The sequence below is a fragment of the Pyrgilauda ruficollis genome, unplaced genomic scaffold (assembly GCF_017590135.1).
Source record: "Pyrgilauda ruficollis isolate IOZ18807 unplaced genomic scaffold, ASM1759013v1 scaffold45, whole genome shotgun sequence".
Lineage (NCBI taxonomy): Eukaryota > Metazoa > Chordata > Aves > Passeriformes > Passeridae > Pyrgilauda > Pyrgilauda ruficollis.
The window spans coordinates 1,896,628-1,915,989 of record NW_024526044.1 but is presented as its reverse complement, the minus strand read 5'-3'; the positions used below and the strand labels follow the sequence as shown (position 1 = coordinate 1,915,989).

At 43.9% G+C, this 19,362-nt stretch overlaps 1 protein-coding gene across 1 annotated transcript in view; it reads left to right on the top strand.

The window, feature by feature from the left end:
* Positions 1-19,362, top strand: part of CDH4 (cadherin 4) — a 415,345-nt gene that overhangs the window by 303,561 nt on the left and 92,422 nt on the right. The window contains exon 5 of the mRNA XM_041478439.1: positions 14,587-14,742. Within this exon, the coding sequence (XP_041334373.1) occupies positions 14,587-14,742 (156 nt within the window). The remainder of the gene's footprint in view (positions 1-14,586; positions 14,743-19,362) is intronic.

The window sequence follows — 19,362 nt, the reverse complement described above, 5'->3', positions numbered from 1 at the left end:
GCCACCTCTTAAATAGAGACTAAATGCCATCCCCCAGTCGTGGCCTCAAACCAAAAGGGATAAGCTAAGAGTGACTGTCAACCTCTGGATAAAGAGATGGGCAAGAGCACAAATGCCTGGGAACAGGGCCATGGAGGAAATTAATAAGATGCCCTTCCAAAGCAAGTCTTTCTTTGTTAGGCTCATTAAAAATATATATAAAAAGTAAGCAGTAACTTGTATGCTCAACACAACATTTTGAAAGTTCACATCGTTTTCAACCATATCCTGCTAAGCACAAACTAGGATTCATTTGGAATTTGCTAATTAATACTGGCATAGCGTTGTCCCCTGCTGTTGCCCAAGTTCTTGCTTGAGAGAACTTTTTCTTTTTAAAGAAAAAAGCAAATATTTTCTCTTGGAACAGTAAGGTGCCTCTTCAGATGTGAAGTCTGCCAAGATAGGAAAGAAAGGGGGGAGAAAAGGGAGGATTTTCCCTTTGCTTTTACTGAATTACTTTATCATCAGTAGCACAACCAACTCTTTAGTAAGGTGATGACCAGAAATACCATTGCAAGAAATGCTAAGTCTTTTCTCATCCACATCTTTAAGTACTAAAAGCTGGGGAAGAGTAAATTGTCATTTAAACTCTGGGTATTGCAGCGGGAGAAATGATTTTGCCTCTTTTCTCTCTATGAACTAATGGATGTGGAATCTTTCAAAAAGTAAACCAACTCCTCTTAATAAAGCTCTGCATATAGATATTTAGCAGCTAAGCACTAAATCCATGGAATGGGGGAAAGTGCAGAAATAGTGGATTAATATAAAAAGGATGCTTTTTCCCCTTCAAAGCCTCCTTAAGTGCTGACTGATGGAATAAACCCTGAAAACTTTCTCTGTGCTAATTGTCATGTTCCTTGGCTTGCATCCCATTTGCTGTCCGTCATCCTCTGCAGTTTAAGAAGTTTCACACAAGAGCTTTCTTCTTGTGTTTACAGGCATGCCATGTAGTGTATTCAAACCCAGAGATAGTTCAGAGGGTCAGGAAATCTTCCTCCTGCTTCTTATTAAAAAGAAAAAAAAAATAAAAAGCCCTGAAGATTTAGAATTTGAAGAAACATCATTTCCCCACATACATCCAGCTCCTCAAAGGCACAAGAGCCAACTTTGAGCTTTCCCAGAAATAAACATGAAGAGATATCCCACTCTAATCACCACAGAAATACTGGGTCAGCCTGGCAGCCACTGGAAATGGGTGTAAAGCTGAACTTAGAGAAGTTGTGCTGGTTTACACCAGCTCAGAGAGCAAGGCATGGCTTATAAAGCAGCTGCATGGTTTGGGTGTGTGGCAGAATGTTTTCTTTTAATTTCCTTTTCTGACTCACAACTGAACTATAAAATGTGACACGACAGTGAATGTAGTGAAGAGATCAAAAAGCAGGAGAAAACACTGAGATGTTGTAAGAGCTCAGATTTCATTAGTGCTTCTAAAAAGGAAACTGGAGCAGGGCTTCCCAACCCTGTTCCTGGAGGGTGCTCAGGGGAGCAAGGAGCAGGTTGGGTGCTGCTCAGCAAAGCCATCTGCAGTGCAACACCTTTTCTGTCAGTTGATGTTAAGGAATAATCTTTTCCAGGGCTCACATAGAGGCTGCAGCATCCTGTGGCTGCTCTCCAGGAGCCCATGGCCAGATATGGTATATCCCTGGTAAGATGTGCAGGAAACCCTTAGGAATAATCTGATTTAGGTTTCAGGTGTTTCGATAGGAACCACAGTTGAACTGGAGATCTGATCCCAGTTTCCCAGTGTTGAGTATCTTGAAATGTGTCGTTGATGCTATCAAATGCACAGAGGAAACAACATCTCTTTCAATCTGTTTTACTTGCTGGAGTAGCATGTGTTTGTTGTAGCTGGTGCTTGACTGAGAGTAGAAGTGGCAGAAGCAGCACGGTCTGGGGTGGGTAGTACCCCTCTAAATAAGCCCAGTGTGCAGATTTCTGCATTTCCTACGTGATTTGGCTGTTCCCAGCTGGTCCTGATCCTCAGTATTGCCAGAATTATCTCTATTACACAGCTTGGAAAGCAAGCAGCAGGTCAGACGGGTTCTCCATGCTCACAGTCGTTCTCTATTTCATTCCTCTGGCTGCAATTGATGGACCCAGCGGTGTAGAACAAATATTGCTCCCATAATTACCTGCTGCCTGTTAGATCCACAGGTAGCACTGGGTCAGGGGAGCTTTGGTGGCAGCCAGAACAGAGCAGGAGGTATGTGATGAGCAGACACTGCCATTTCCTCGTGTGGGTCCCCTCATTGGAATTATTGATGTGGTTATTGGGCATCTCTAGCTAAGAGAATGCAGTTTGTTGTCCCTGCCAGCTGCATTTACGGTATTTTGCTAATCTGTTCTTTTTGACACCACGAATGGTGTATTTCCTTGTGCTCCTTTATTGATCGAAGGAAAGATTCAATTTGACAGCAGTTTCAGGAAAACCTTCAAGTTGTCCAAGATGCAGTAGAATTATTAACCACCCTAAGCTGACATATGGTAATTTAGAATTAGTGTTTGTCCTGACACGCTGAGGAGTCATCATACCAAGTTACCAGCTGATGCCCACAAGTTTATGAGTATATAAAGAATAGCTGAAATAGTCTTTTGTTTAAACACCCAGCCCTTTATTCACCGGGTGTTAAACTTCCTTTGGCAGGGAGGAGGGAGCTGGATCCCCCCTGCACTACCCACTACAGTTGGCATAAATTAATAGGATTTCGCAGCTTTTTGCAGCTGTATTTGTACAACTTCATCTTGAAATAATTTTAATTTCTGTGCCTAGGCTTATAATTTTTTCAAGCGCGTTACACAGTTGGCTGTACATAATTATGTCTTACAGCCATAAGCACTGACAATCTGCTTACCTAAACTATTCTGCTCTAAACTTGTCATTTCACTGATGGTGAATTCATATAATGCATGTAATTCACCAGATCAAAAATTAAATTATCAATTAATAATACTGCAGAAAAAAAAATTAAACTAGAAATTCTGTACGTCTATAAGAGTATCTGCAGTTAAAAGGGGAGTTAAGAATAGACAGCCCAGACCAGTCTGGACTCTAAAATTGTTTATGACTTTAATGCAGTTGTTGTTGGGGTTTTTGGAGGGTGAGAAGCTTGTGTTTGTGATCTTTGAGGACTGTTACTTGCTTTGGAGAGTTAAATCCAGAACCAGAATGTGCCATAAATGGAAGTGATATGAAAGGGCTCTGTAATGTGTCAGAAATTACTGCTTTTATTTTTTTTTTTTAAATCTCTGGCGCCATGTCCTTAAGCTGGCCTGTCTGCCTCTTGCATTAGAAGTGTGTGGATGGGAAGCACATCAATAAGTCACATGAATAAGTCTAACATGAATTCAAGTCAAAGCAAGCAGGGGTCTCAGATCAAACCCACTCAGAAACAGAGTTAACGAAAGAGAAAAACTTGCCAAAAATCCAGCCCTGTGAATTCGTTCCAAATGAGCAGAGTTCAGCCAGGTTTGAAAATTTCCTCGAAGGCAATCTCCCATCCCTGATGCACGAGGCACATCTGCACAAGCAGTGGGTGTTTGAGTGAGGGCACCCACACCAGAGGGAAAGGCACCCTCGGAGCTCAGGGTGTTGGTGCGGGGGCTGCAGGAAGGTGATGGGAGGGCACAGGAGAGCTGCCTGGGAGAGGGGATGCTGGCATGAGCCTGGCAGTGTGTCCTGCAGCTGCAGTGTCCTGCATGCAGCTGTGTGCCTGCATGCCAGATGTGTTCATGTGGGCACGGGCTGGATCCAGCTGTGCGGGATGGGTGAGCCAGCCTGATGCCAGCCTGTTTGCTGTCACCTTACTGGGCATTCCTGACCACAGAGCTCTTGTGGTGTCTTGCTCTGCAAGTTTATTGAAGGGAAAATACAGCTCTGGAGTGTCCAGCATAGCTGTTGTGGAAGGAAACGTATGTGTGCATGCATGGGCAGAATTTGGCCATCAGGGAGGAGTTATCCTGGAGAATTCAATATTTTGTCTGTGTAACAAGAGGATGAGTCCTAGGAGCAAAGGCACCTCATGCTGTCTTTGTTCACTGGTCAGTAAATCACAGAATCATAAAATATCTTAGGGTGGACAGGATCCTTCAGGATCATCAAACCTGGACCTGCACTGATGTCCTTTAGGATTGCTCCCATAGTGCACAGAAAGAACTTCATCCCCTGCCTCCTCACACTGGTGTTCCCTTTTACTGACCATTGAAATAACTTCTGTATATGCTATGCCATGTAATCTACCCTACATAACAAACAAATAGGTTTGCTCTTCCTGTAATTAAACTTTTTAGAGAGACTATGAGAGCTGCAGAGCTTTAAATCCTGCTCTGCAAGCATCCCAAAGTAGTGTCTCAAATAGAAGCCTCAGCAGATTTTGTTCTCCAAAATAGACACACTGGAGGGTTTTGTTGTTGTTTCCCATTGTTAGCTATTTGCAGCAGGTCCAAAAGCTTTATTTTATGCTGAGGGCAGCACTCACAATCATGCCACAGCACTACTTCTCCATGATCAGGGGTATCTATAGGTATCATGCCATGGGGAGTTCAGTGCATGACTCTGGGAAAGCCAAGCTCACTACAAAAGCAAGGGTCACACACACTAAGACCAATTATATCCTTTGAGGCTGGGAAAAACTTCCTTCATAGGGACACCAGTGTGTTTGTTCTCCCCTGAATGCTTGTTCCCTGTGTCTGAGCTCACTGTCCTACCTAGAGGAATGCTGCTTGTGGTAAATTGCTGGGGGTCGAGTGAAGAGCATTCTTCACTTGTTCTTCTGCTGTGCAGCTAAATTTTTAAATGCCATGTGCTGGATTTTCAGCTGAAATAAATTAGCGTGCCTCTATTTGAAGCCACTGCGTCTACACTGATTTATATCAGCTGAGGGCCTCAATCATTAGTTACAGTGATCAGGTTACTCCTGTGCAGGTCAATATTTGCTACCCTTATTTATCTTCTGCACTGAGCACTCGAGTTTCCTGCTCATTTTTACCCAGAAAGGTGCTGGATTCACTTTTCCAGGCTTGCTCTGTGGCAGACATGATGTAAGGACATAAGGCTTCAGGAGAGATACACTTCAAAAAGAAATGAGGACAAATTCCCACTGCCATGATTTGTTTTACTTGACTTTGTCTTCATTTAGGCATAGCCATCACAGGCAGCAGTGGGGCCAGCTGCACGAAGGTGCTGCAGGATGATGCCCTCTGCAAAGAAACAGTGGGTAGCCCTTCTTAAACAGATCATGAAGGATGATCTTCTCTTGCCTGTCACAACTCCTCTGTCAGAGGAGTAAGAACAGTGTGTTTTGAACTCTCAGATGTATTTCCTCTCACCTTTTGTCGTGGAGCATCCTCTGCAGCAGAGGAGGGTTTGTGCATCTGGTTCAAATCCCAGCCAGGCATTATCAGCCCCTTGCATCTTGCACAGTAGGAACCTGCCTCACTTCTTCAAGGCCAAAATTCACCTGATAGCAGCACATCAGCTCCACTGGGATGCCTTCAGTCACTGCAGTGAAGAATCTGCTCTCTTGCAAGAGAGATAAGGGAAAGAGTAGTAAAAATTAGTTTTGTTGCTTCTGCTATCAAGGTTCTGGCAGTGATAAGATGTTGGTCACATGGAGGTGTTCTGTAATCTTCTTTTCCCATCAGAGCTGCTCTCCTCCCTCTCTCTTGCCTTGCTACAGTCTGAAGCATTTCCACAGTGGAGTTCTCAGGCTGCAAAAGGCCCAAAGAAAGGCACATATTGCATTAGAAATGATTGTGCCATATCAATTACTGTTGGATGTGGAAGATCCATTAGCATTGGCCAGTTCCTGATATGGGGACCCTGGCTTCTTGACCTTTATAATAGTGAGTGGGAGAGATAAATAATTACTTAATTATTTAATCATAAAGACCATGCAGCAAATTGCAGTTTACTGAGTTTTTCACTGGTAAAGACAGAGACCTGACATGAGCTTCTGGCAGTCCCTAGTCACCACTCAGAAACTTGGACCAGCTGCAGAGTTACACAGAGCAGATTGGCCCCCTGAGCCCTGCAGACTTCAATCTTTTTGTGTCAGGATAACTCAAGCTAAAACATAAATTCTTTGCTGTTTCAGCAGGTAGAAAAGTAGAGTTAAGCTGCAGCAAATCCTTGGCCTCAATGCACTGCTGCACACCAGGTACTCTGTGTTTGTGGTGTGTCATCTCATCATGTAAAGAATTTGGTTTTCTAGGCAAAAGCATTGTTATTTCACTTTTATCCCAAGCAGAATAATGGTAGTTTTGAATTAGGCTGTGAGTCTGACAAGTTCAATTTCATCCTGTACTTACGTGTGGGGTCGCACACAGTTACTGGCCACAGTTGCAGGCAGAAATTCTCTCCCACTGCATTACCAGCTCCTTATTGAGCCTGATTGATATGCTGCTCTCCATCTGCTCAGTGTTACATTTTCATCCAGGTAGAGGAGGAAAATCCTGGTAAACAATTCAAAAAAACTTGGACGCGAGAGGAGTGAAAACTATCAAAGCTACCCATGGGCATAGGGAAGGCTCCAGAGGAGTGTGTCCATGTGGATGTAATTGGCCTGATGGGAGCAGCAGGTTTGGAGAGGAGCCCTTGGACAGAGAGAGCCATGTGGAAGCCAAATGACCTGTGAAATGCTGGGAGCTGTCAGCAGCTGAACATTTGGTGCAGCACTCGCAGGGTGCGTGCAGAGGAAGCAAATCCTCCTGGTAAGGAGCAGGAGAGCTGGATGGGAATGGCTGGATGGGAAGGGCTGGATGGGAATGAGCTGGATGGGAATCCATTAGCATTGGCCAGTTCCTGATATGGGGACCCTGGCTTCTTGACCTTTATAATAGTGAGTGGGAGAGATAAATAATTACTTAATTATTTAATCATAAAGACCATGCAGCAAATTGCAGTTTACTGAGTTTTTCACTGGTAAAGACAGAGACCTGACATGAGCTTCTGGCAGTCCCTAGTCACCACTCAGAAACTTGGACCAGCTGCAGAGTTACACAGAGCAGATTGGCCCCCTGAGCCCTGCAGACTTCAATCTTTTTGTGTCAGGACAACTCAAGCTAAAACATAAATTCTTTGCTGTTTCAGCAGGTAGGAAAGTAGAGTTAAGCTGCAGCAAATCCTTGGCCTCAATGCACTGCTGCACACCAGGTACTCTGTGTTTGTGGTGTGTCATCTCATCATGTAAAGAATTTGGTTTTCTAGGCAAAAGCATTGTTATTTCACTTTTATCCCAAGCAGAATAATGGTAGTTTTGAATTAGGCTGTGAGTCTGACAAGTTCAATTTCATCCTGTACTTACGTGTGGGGTCGCACACAGTTACTGGCCACAGTTGCAGGCAGAAATTCTCTCCCACTGCATTACCAGCTCCTTATTGAGCCTGATTGATATGCTGCTCTCCATCTGCTCAGTGTTACATTTTCATCCAGGTAGAGGAGGAAAATCCTGGTAAACAATTCAAAAAAACTTGGACGCGAGAGGAGTGAAAACTATCAAAGCTACCCATGGGCATAGGGAAGGCTCCAGAGGAGTGTGTCCATGTGGATGTAATTGGCCTGATGGGAGCAGCAGGTTTGGAGAGGAGCCCTTGGACAGAGAGAGCCATGTGGAAGCCAAATGACCTGTGAAATGCTGGGAGCTGTCAGCAGCTGAACATTTGGTGCAGCACTCGCAGGGTGCGTGCAGAGGAAGCAAATCCTCCTGGTAAGGAGCAGGAGAGCTGGATGGGAATGGCTGGATGGGAAGGGCTGGATGGGAATGGCTGGAGGGAATGGCTGGATGGGAAGGGCTGGATGGGAAGGGCTGAATGGGAATGAGCTGGATGAGAATGGCTGGATGGGAATGAGCTGGATGAGAATGATCTGGATGGGAATGGCTGGATGGGAATGGCTGGAGGGAATGGCTGGATGGGAAGGCCTGGATGGGAAGGGCTGGATGGGAATGAGCTGGATGAGAATGGCTGGATGGGAATGAGCTGGATGAGAATGATCTGGATGGGAATGGCTGGATGGGAAGGGCTGGATGAGAATGGCTGGATGGGAATGAGGTGGATGGGAATGGCTGGATGGGAATGAGCTAGATAGGAATGGCCGGATGGGAATGAGCTGGATGGGAATGGCTGGATGGGAGTGGCTGGATGGGAATGGGCTTCTCTGCAGGTACCACAGAACAAGCCAGGCACACAGGAGAGGTTCTTCTCTTTTGGATTCAGGCATCTCATAGCTTCGTTTCTTTAACACAGGCTGCATCATCAGTTAAATTAATGACTTAAAATACAGCTTGAATCTCTCTGGGGCACTATTTGGACTCTGTCTTATCATCAAAATAAATAACATTAGAAATCACTTTGCACAGATTTTAGCTGGAAGATTTAGCTTGACATGGGAGACATCCAGCCTTTGAGGCAAAGGGAACATTTTATAGTTCAGCTTTGGATTTGTATTTTAAAGAAGAGGAAGAAACTTAAGTTCTCAGCAGTGAATCTCAACCATGTGAAAATCTGGTCTCTAGTCTAGGTGTAGTCCTTGGTTCTCTTTTTCTTGGTGGAAAGAGAAAACCACTTCTTCCAGGAAATGTGATATATACTTAAGTCTTCAGGAGGATGGATTTCACCCTTGAAAGACTTGCTTCTCTTCTTTTTATCTGAAACCAGATACAAAGTTTTTAGAAAATCATGTGTGAGATGAAACCAGTCCCAGTTGAGGAAAGAAAGAAATCCCCAAGTAAAAATGTGCAATTCCATCCCTTCTTTCTTTGCCAGTAGAGATCTTTCCCCACTTAACCTTGTTTGTAAATGCCACCACCATGGACACTTGGCTCAGTCAATGCTCATTTTGTCCAGGGGTGGATGAACACTTAAGGGCAAGCTGCTGCTAAACCCGGGGCTGGAGTTAGTGAAAATCCTACAAACCACCCTTGCCATGTCGAAGCATCCCCCTTGCAAGGCATGAGAGGCAAGAAGAGAGGATTTACTCTGAAGACAGAAGTGTTTTAGAGGATCTTCTGGGTTTTGGGGTTTTTTTCATTTCCTTCTAGGAGGTAGCTTGGGGTCATTGGCAAGTGTGGTAAAAAGGAGACAGAAGTTAAATGTTACCTTCACCTGGCTGGGTCTCCAAATCTGTCTTAATTTTTCTCTGCTTGACTTTTGCATCTTTTTATTGAAACCATATGTGGTTCTTTCAGCAACATGCAGTAATTTGTTTGGAAATACAGGGCTAGAGATGTGTCTCTTTACTGGCTTCTAAAACAACTGTGAAATAAGAGTTAAGAACTTTAGTACAAATGAGTCCTAAACATATTGCAAATTCAGTTAAAAATAAATAAGTCCTTAGCAAAGATTTCAATAAACAGTAAGAGTAGTTGAATTAAAATATTTCCACTAAAATTAATGAGCCAATCCTGAAATGCTTAGACTGACTCTTAAGTGTGCTCTTTTAAAGGCTTTGAATATGTTTGCCTGTCTGAATTTCTATGGAGCATTTTGAATGCATGACAGATTATAATCTTCAATTATTTTAATTTGGTTTTCTTAATGGGCAAAATAGCTAAGAGCTTAATAATAAAAGACACTTACTGCTTATCATTTACATTATTTTATGTGTTCATTAATAATTATAATGGGTTTTATAAAACAAAAAAAATCAAGTCTAAGTATCCCCAGGTCATGTTAGTGCAAATCTTGTATATTATTCAGTGGAAGATTTGGTAAACTAAGTGTTTTTTGAAGGGCATTTTTGACTCCATATGTTGTAGAGCAAGACAAAGAATTTCAAAGGAAATTTATTTTCTGGTTCATTCTGTGGAAGGAAAATGTAACAGAGGATAAATGTCCTACTTTACTTTCTCCAGATACATTTCCAGGCACAGTGCAGGGATGGGCAGAACCCAGACCACAGACACCTTATGAAATTCTCTAAATACAGTTTATTAGGTACAGGAGTACTGTTGTTACGGTCACATCTTCTCTTCTGTAGGCTCAGTTGTCCTTGTTCATTCAGCTTTTCCTTGCACACCCCATTTCCTGGGCCTCCAGGCATTTCCTTTACTGCTCTCTAAACAGTCTCCATTGGAACACTTTTTTTCCTGGCAATGTCGTGCTCCAAAAACTGTATAATTTATGTTCTCACTGGTGCCCTCCAATCTGCTGACCACATAGCTTTGCCTGCTCTGTACCACCCCTGTTCCTGGCATGGGAGCATTGCAGGGATCTCTGGAGGTTTCTGTCACTGCCAGGACAAGGGAGGAGGGCCTGGGGATTCAAACCCCTGCAGCAAGAAAGGGCAGTGCTGAGAGCACAAGGGTGTGGGTCAGCAGAAGAAAAACAGTGATAAAATCTGATACCTTAGAGGAGCTCACCACTTGAAATTTTGTTCACTAGTAAAGTTTGTGGGAATGGTTTATCTTCCCAATAAATCCTGATGGAGATGCACAATCCCCAAGATGTTATCTGTAAAAGCAGGATGCAATCCTGTGCCACAAACACTGCTTTTCTGTCTAAATGTGACATTGAGGAGAGGCCAGCTTGGAACGGCTTAGCCCTGTATTGTCTCAAGAGTTGCAATGTTCATTTTCAAACATTTTCGTTATTAGATCAGAACCTGCAGTAGAAGATCCCCATCTTGTGACATTGCACCATTTCTCCTGTTTCTGGGATTGCTTTGTAGAAACAAGGGCTGAATCAGACTCCGGATGTTGTGGTTCTGAGTTGCAAACATTGCTGTGTTTTGGGTGATGCCTCAATGATTTGAGCTCCAGCCACTCAGTGCTGGGCTGCAAAGCCACCCTGTCCTTGCTGGCCACAGCCAGGCAGAGGGATGGCAGCTCCAGAGAGGTGCCTGGCTCTGCTGCACGCTCCCTCTGGGGCTCTGGTGGCTGATCCCACAGCTTCCAGATGGGCCATTTGTATCTGTCAGACTTGGTGAGGGTTCCTGCGTGGAAAATGCTACCTGTGTTCATGAGGTAGGGTGGGAACAAGGGATTGCATCTTCCAACATAAATTGCCTTTTGATCTGGGACATTTTCCCTCGCCAGTGAATCAATCCACTCCAAGCTCCATCCCAGAGGGGCTTTTTAGAGCATAAAAGCTGCTTTGCAAGCAAATTCCTTTTATGACAGTCATCAGCCACCATCATTCATCCTGCTCACATCATCATATGCAGAGCTGTATCATGCCAGGCACTGGAGAAGCTCAAAGCTCCAAGGGTTCTCCGAGTAAAAAATGTATAAATGCAGCTAAGGAAAACCATCCCTCTGCCATCTGTTCTGTAACCCAGAGCCCTGCATACCTCTTGACTGCATTATAAAAGGAGAGATAAATGAAAGGAAAATTCATGTGTATGTTCTCCAGTCAGAAGATTATCATATGGATCTGTTACCATCTTCACACTTCCCAGGATAAATGAAGGAAAAAGTAACTCCCTTTTGAACCAGTAAATTCCCCCAACCTGTAATTTTTATTCCTGATTTAGTGAGCTCCTTGGGAATCGAGAGGGATTTATTGCTATTATTATTATTATTATTATTATTATTATTATTATTATGGTAAACTGCTCCAGGAACAGTTTCAACAAAAGAAGTAAACCTTGCATTGTATTCAAGATAATGTTCTTAACTTCTCAACAAGATTTAATAAATTGCACCCTGGGAATTAGGCAAATTAAACCTTTGGTCAAAATGTTACAGGATTACTGAAAAAAATCTTTTTTTTTTTTTATTTTTTAATCTCATTAAGAGTGCTAAAATTATATGCTCCAATATAAAAAGTATGTGTGTGATAAATATCTCCCTGGCAGTAAAATGTACTATGCTTCGTTGTCAATGGTCTTTGCAACTTTCTGTGACAAGTGCTACTTCTTACATTATTTTTTTTCTGAACACTTCATACCCTTGTATTTTTACTGGAAATGGATTTAAGTATAGGTAGCAGGCAAACCCTTGTGCTATGATTGCAATTAACAGCAAATTGCTGAATATTTGCAGGATATTTCCCCATCTTTGTTTTGCTCAATGCAGTATAATTAGCTCATGGATTTCTCTCAGTATAATGGGCTGTGGGTCTTATGATATATTTCATCTCCTAGATCTGCAATGATTTACATACAGACAGCTTAGACCCTATTAATGCTAATAAAAGTGCTGCAAGGACATCCTATAGCGTGCACTTTATTAAACTGTACATAGCTTTCTTCGAGAGCTTCTGTTTATCTGCGTTTCCCAAAAATAAAATATAGTGCCTTTAGCACTGAATATTTAAATCCAGGCTCCTTTTCCCTGTTTCTGTCTCTCTCTATGCATTTCTAATGCTTCTATCACAATGGCATCTGGGTACTATATGCAACAGGAAATAGAGCAGAAAAATGTCCACTAACAGGCTCTTCCCTTCTGTGATTCGGGTTAAAACTGCTCCCATTTTGGTTCCCTGGAGTGTCTGCTTAGCTCTTTGGCATTTGTGCTCAAGCACAGCCATAGCTGAGCCAGGCTGGGGCTGGGTAGAAGTGCGAAATACCTTTGTTGGGTTGTTTTGGGTTTTTTCCACCTTTTTTAAGGGTAAATTTATAGTTTGTTTGGAGTTGTGCAGACACACACCGATAAAGACACGCAGCTGTGTGTCCCACATTACCCTTTTTAATTTGTAAGGTGGGAACCCCACCCTGGCTCAGAGCTGGAGGTCCAGCAGTGTCTTCCTGTTTCCACTTACCTGAAGCCTGGCTCCAGGTGTGGATTTAGTGGGTTGGAGCTTGAACTCCCTGGTGTGAGCTGTGCATTTGCACAGACATTGCCACCAGCTCGATTTCCAGCCCTTCCCTCTGGCAGGGCAGAGCTGACCTTCTGAAAATGGGGACTGTGATCTTCAGCTGTCAAACTGGTGACAATGCTGTCACTGAAACCACAGTTGTGCAAGCAATGCTTGATTTTGATATACCCTCCTCACCCACAGATTCGCTAATGAAAGTTGAATTCATGGCTTTTCTACTTGGGTCTTTCTTCCAAATACCCGCTAGCCCCACGTAAATCTGGACAAATCCTCCTGTGCAGCATGAGGTCTCTTTCAGTGTGCCCAGGTCCTCTTTTAAATGACTGTACCAGTGTAAGTCCAGTCAGTTTTCTCAGTACTAACAGTGTAACAAGCAGTGAATCCTTTGGAGAGAAGACAAATGGAGCTGTGTCTATTCCCTGACCTGCAGCTCCAGCGGCGCAGGTGCCGCGCGGATCAATCCTGGCGGTGCCTGTAATAACTGACATGATTAGCCATTAGCAGGAGCAGACAGTTTGGTGGGGGAAGCAGAAAGAAAACAGTGTAGAAACTTGGTAATGATCTGGACAAAGGTATCAAAGGAGATTCTGGGAGACAGGGATCTGATATTGCCCTGCACCGACACGTTCAGCATCTTGTCAGCCTCCTGTGTCAGGAGGGGAAGGAACAGAGAAGGTCACATGTGGGAGGAGTGTGCAGCAGCCCACAGCCCCATCCCAATTCCTCTGCCTGACAAGCAAAATCTCCTCTTCTCTTGGAAAATGACCTTCTCTCCCCAAATCCAGGCTGTTTGGGGGACACAGGATCCCACTAAGTTCACTCAGGCACCTCCACGGGTGCAGCTGCCGTAGCAGAGATGCCAGCGTGCATTCAGCTACGAGGGCTCTATTATCTTCCCACTACTTCGTTGTATTCATAGACCTGTTAGGGAAAAATTTATGCACGTCGCTTTTTGCAGTGCCAAGACACTTTGTGATGGTGCAGGGGGTGGTAATTTATTTGTACCTTGCACTTTCTTTTGGGAATAGTCATGCTGTTGCAAGAACTTCTTTCAGCATTTGATCAGAAAATTAAATTTGTGTTTAAAGAGATAGTCAGGGTTGCTAGGACAACATATTAACCTCCCTTCTTTTTTTCCTCAGCTCTGTATCCAAGGTTCATGGAACTCACTGTGCTGTACTCGGCTTGCAGTGTTGTTCTCAAAGTGCAGGAGGGAAGGGCTTTAGAAACAGTGTCTAAAACATGCTTTCCCTCAACAAATATCACATGAAATGGTAACATCCCACTGGGCATTCCCAGCCTGGCCTCGTCAAGCCAGCAGGGTTGGACAAAGAGGAGCAAACAGCCCCGTTCTTTGAATTTCATGGGAGTATTTGTGTGCACAGTCACCAGGACGGAGAATACAATGGGGGAGCTTGCAGACAGCGTTTTCAGAAATGATTAATGGCTGGGAGACTCTGGGTATAGCTGAAAAATTTGGACACTTTAAGGAGACCAGGGTTTCAGTAATATGCAAACAGTGGGTTTTATGTATTTTAGGCTATTCCACATCTCAGTTGAAAGTCACAATTTCAATGATTTCTCATGAATTAAAAAGGAGCAAAATAGCTGAAACTTTGTGGAATGTACTTTTCATGGCTTTTTGCCAAATCTTTGGCGTTCAGCTCCCTTGTCAGGACTCACAGTGGTATTACATCTCTGCAGCCTTCAGGCTGAGATCTTTTAAAGTTGCTAAAACATCCATATGGCTTTTGTCCAGAACTTATGGATTCCCGTCTCTGTTATTTCCTCCAGATCCGTTCGGATAAGGACAAGGAGATCCATATCAGATACAGCATCACTGGAGTGGGAGCCGACCAGCCGCCCATGGAGGTCTTCAACATTGACCCTGTGTCTGGCAGGATGTACGTGACACGCCCGATGGACAGGGAGGAAAGAGCTTCCTACCACGTGAGCATCAAACGTCCTGACTTACAGCTGGGCTCACAAGCTCAAGGCAGGATTGCTGGGTTCAAGAAGGGGCACGCTGAATCTGCCAGGCCGATGCAAAGTGCTGGTTGGTGGCAGCTGACCATCAGCCAGCATGTGCCCAGGTGGCCAGGAGGGCCAATGGCACCTGGCCTGTATCAGCAGTAGTGTGGCCAGCAGGACCAGGGCAGTGATTGTCGCCCTGTGCTGGGCACTGGTGAGGCCACTGCTCAAATCTGGGGTCAGTTTTGGGCCCCTCACCACATTGAGTATGTCCAGGGAAGGGTGGTGGAGCTGGAGAAGGGTGGAGAGAGATGAGTTTGATGGTGAGCAGCTGACAGGGCTGGTGGGGGGCTCAGCCTGGAGAAGAGGAGGCTCAGGGGAGACCTCATCACTCTGTGACTCCCTGGAAGGAGGTTGTAGCCACATGGGGTTGGTCTGTTCTCCCAAGTAACAAGTGAGAGAACAAGAGGAAATGGCCTCAAGTTGTGCCAGGAGAGATTGAGGTTGGATATCAGGAAAAATTTCTTCACTGAAAGGGCTGTCTAGCCCTGGCACAGGCTGCCCAGGGCAGTGGTGAAGTTACCATCCCTGGAGAGATTCAAAAGCCGTGTAGATGTGGCACTTGAGGACATGGTTGTTTGATGGGCTTGGCAGTGCTGGGGGAACAGTTGGACTTGATCTGAGAGGGCTTTTCCAACCTAAACAATTCTGTGATTATATGAAAGTGGAGATAAACTGATGTCTTTTTCAGACACAGAGTCATTTGTTTAAAATGGTGCAGTTTCACACTGCTTGTTAAATCCATGCAAATTTATGTGAAGACTGAGCCACCCAAAACCATGAGAAGCCAGTCACTACATTAGCATGCCTTGGGAAATTACTAATTTAAGAATCATTACTGCATCTAAACATGCAATAATTGCTATAGTCATTTTTCACTTTAATTCACCAGGAGATGTTCAGGCAGTATGATGGGGGTGTGTCAGATAGGTTTTTAAATACACAGATAGGCTAATATTAAATATCAGGGAATTAATTAAGATTAATTACACTCAAAAGTGATGGTGCCTCATGCTATCCTTGTTCATAAAATGCACTACCTGCAGAATGCTCACAGTGTAATTGATTGCTGTGTTTTGATATAAATCCCAGCTCCTCAATTGCACAGCAGTTCCAGTCCCACAAATTGCTAAAAGAATAGGTTACGCCTTGCATGATAGCCCTGCAAGATTTCAAACATTTTCTGCATCTGCTCTCTAGCTGTCTGCTGAAGTGGTTGTGAAAGGCTGTTTCCTGGATTGCTATCAGCCTTAGCCCCATCTCCTGGCATGGTAATAGCCCTTCCCAGGGATGCTGCAATGCCAGCGGAGCGCACGGGTCACTTCCAGTGACACCGCATCCCGAACTGCGCCGTCGGAGATGCTCATTCTGTCAGCTTTATCAGCTATCCAGTTAACCATGTTGACACAGCTTCTGGGCTGGGGTGGAAAGATAAAGAAAATAGATTACCTCTTTAGTTGGGTGGAAAGAGAGATTTCCCCTGGGTAAAAGGAGATCTGAAGAAAAATTATTTTATACTCTGTGAACAAGAACAATTATTTTGTTTGTTGTGCCTAGGAAAATATGAAGAAAGGTTGTTTTGGAGAAGAAGTATTTGAGATAAAGTGTGTGTCATCTCAGCGTTGTTGATATTGTTTCAGCAGTGCCAGGTTATTATAACAGTCTAGTCAATAATAAAAAAGTTAAGACTTTTGATGGAGCCGCTGTGATGTCTGCAATCAGACACTCGCAGCCAAAAACATGAGATGAAACAGATTTTGTCCTCCATCCTAACAAACCCTGTGCCCCTTAAAAATGAATTGAACCTACCAGTCACAGTGAATTGAGCAAATTGAATTCTTGCCTTGTCAAAGGTGATGGGATGAATCTGCCTTGTACATACCACAGGATTTCCAGCCTTTGCTGTTCCTCACAGAAACCTTGAACTAGTGGCATCCATGTGTAAATAAGCATATTCATACTCTGAAGGTTACAGGAAGATGTATTTCATAGAGAGAATAACTGATGAGTATGTTATGAGACTTATAGACAGGAATACTGAATGGTAGAAAAATCTTTGTTAGGAGAATAGTAGAAGGTGGTGAAGAAAATTTAAATTGTGTCTGTAAATGACCTTTAGGTCCTTCAGCCTCAGTAGCAATGGATTGATGATTTCAGTTGTTCATTTCCTAACCCTTTACAAAGCCTTTATAAATACACCATGCACAAAGCAATGACCCAAACACTTGAGCAGAAACTTACAGTAGGAATGATCAGTGCTGGAAATGAAAAAAAATTTGGCCCATTTCCAGAAAGAAAATAAATTCCAAAGTCTTGGCTAGTGGAGGGTTTGAAGAAGTCAATGAATTTATGCCACTTCATAGAGCCCAGTCTCTAACTGATAGGAAAGGCAACATGCAGCCAGGTTTGAACTGAGTGCTGGAAGAGCAGTGACTGAGGTGTAGGCTTGGATGTGAACTGGAGAGCTTGGCCACTTCAAACTTGTTTGAGATCTGCTGTGGTTTCCTTTGGCTTGAATTAGTAGCTTTGCTCTTCAGTGAGAATGTCAGTGGAGCTGCAAGGACCACTGGTCCCTCTGACCCAGCAGGACATGGGTTCTGTGTCTGGTGCAGCCCTGTGCTCCAGCTGAAGGTGGGTGCATTGACACAGCTTCAGGTTTTCTGCAGCCCCAAACAACAAAAACCGAATCTTTTCAGCATCTCTGTCACTCTCGAGTGTTGTCCTTGCTGCTTTTGTTCCCAGGTAATCTAAAAACTAATTATAAAAGAAAGAACAATAATTTGCAAGTCTTTGTAAGACTACATATCAAGAGTTCTGTTTCATTAACTCCCACATTTTCAACACATATTTTCTTATGCATAATTATCTGTATTGCTTCAGGACTACCATTTTTAAAATACTAGTGTTTTAACACTCCCTGCATTCAGCAAGCCATTTGTCTGATGAAACCTGCCTCACTCCCTAAGGTGAAACAGATTTTTTTCTAATTAGATCAGGAGTTCTGCAGCAGAACTTCTCCTGTTTTTGTGATCATTCTTGAACTTTTAGGGAGGATCATTCTGAGCTTGAGTTATGTAGAGATGTATGTGCCTTTGGGACTCAGAGCCCCAGCCCAGGTGCTGTTTGTGCTGGTGATGGCAAGTTCAGCTGTATTTTGGCCTCATCTGTTTGTGTCTGCACTCCAAACCAGAGCACAAACTCTCCAGGGACCTCGCAGACATCCCAGACACAGAGTCAGCTGAAAATACGAGCAGAGAAAAGCAAAAAGGGCTCTGCAGCCACTTAACCAACCCCATGTCATGGTGTGGAACTGCACAGGTGGCATTGAGTGATGGCCTGGGAGCCACCCTGGCGTCATTAGTGCCATGGGACACACAGCCAGGGACACACAGCCAGGGACACACACCCATGGGACACACAGCTGTGGGACACACAGCCATGGGACACACAGCCATGGGACACACAGCCAGGGACACACAGCAAAGGACACGCATCCATGGACACACAGCCATGGGACACACAGCAAGGGACACACATCCATGGACACACAGCCATGGGAGACACAGCAAGGGACACACAGCAAGGGACACACAGCAAGGGACACACAGCCAGGGACACACAGACAGGGACACACAGCCAGGGACACACAGCCGTGGGGCACATTTCCCACATTTCTCTGCCATCTCACTGTGGCAGGCATGTGCTGCATGTCCCCTTGCAGTCAGCCCCTGGAATGTTCTCTGCATGCCAAGGAAGTTTCAGCAGGTAGTAATACTTAATATGCATGAGTTCTCTTGGCCTTATTTAGCTGCACTCCCCAAGTCCCGTTTGTGCTGCTGACAGAATTAGTGGCTCTCAGTGTCTTTTCTGATCCAGACACCAGTTTCATATTAAGCTGCAGTTAGGCCTGGCAAGTACAAGGGATAGAAAATTGGTAGCTTAGTTTTCCAAGACGTTTTTCAAGCTCTGTTTTCAAAAGACATCAGCATAAACATGTCAGTAAGTAATCATTGCTTATGATACTCAAGTAATATGCATTATAGAGAAACTTTGAAGCAAGTCCTAACCCAGTTCCAGACACATGTGTGCACTGTCAGCTTCAGGCTGATGGAATACTCCCTCAGAAATGGCTGGAGCAGAACAGGTGGGTTATAGACTGACAAAGAATTGTTTTAAATGAAAAGGAACAAAACAATTTTACTACAAATTAAGGGATAATTCCAGTATTTTCAACCATGTTGAATAATGCCAGCCATTTGTGTCACAATGCTCTAAATTGAACTTTTAATCACAATTAAGACCACACAAATTAGGCATGACATTGTATGCTTATTGCCTAAAGGCTCTGTCACTGATTGATAATGTATATTTGTATTAGTAGTATTAGTGCCTAAGTAATATTCATATTTAACACAATTCACTGTGTTGACTTTGACTAACTACCTTCAGATACCACCAGCCTCCAGTGTAATCAATAATCATGATACCAAATCATTTGTATGCCAACAGCTACATTTACACTGGAAACTGTCAGTAGGA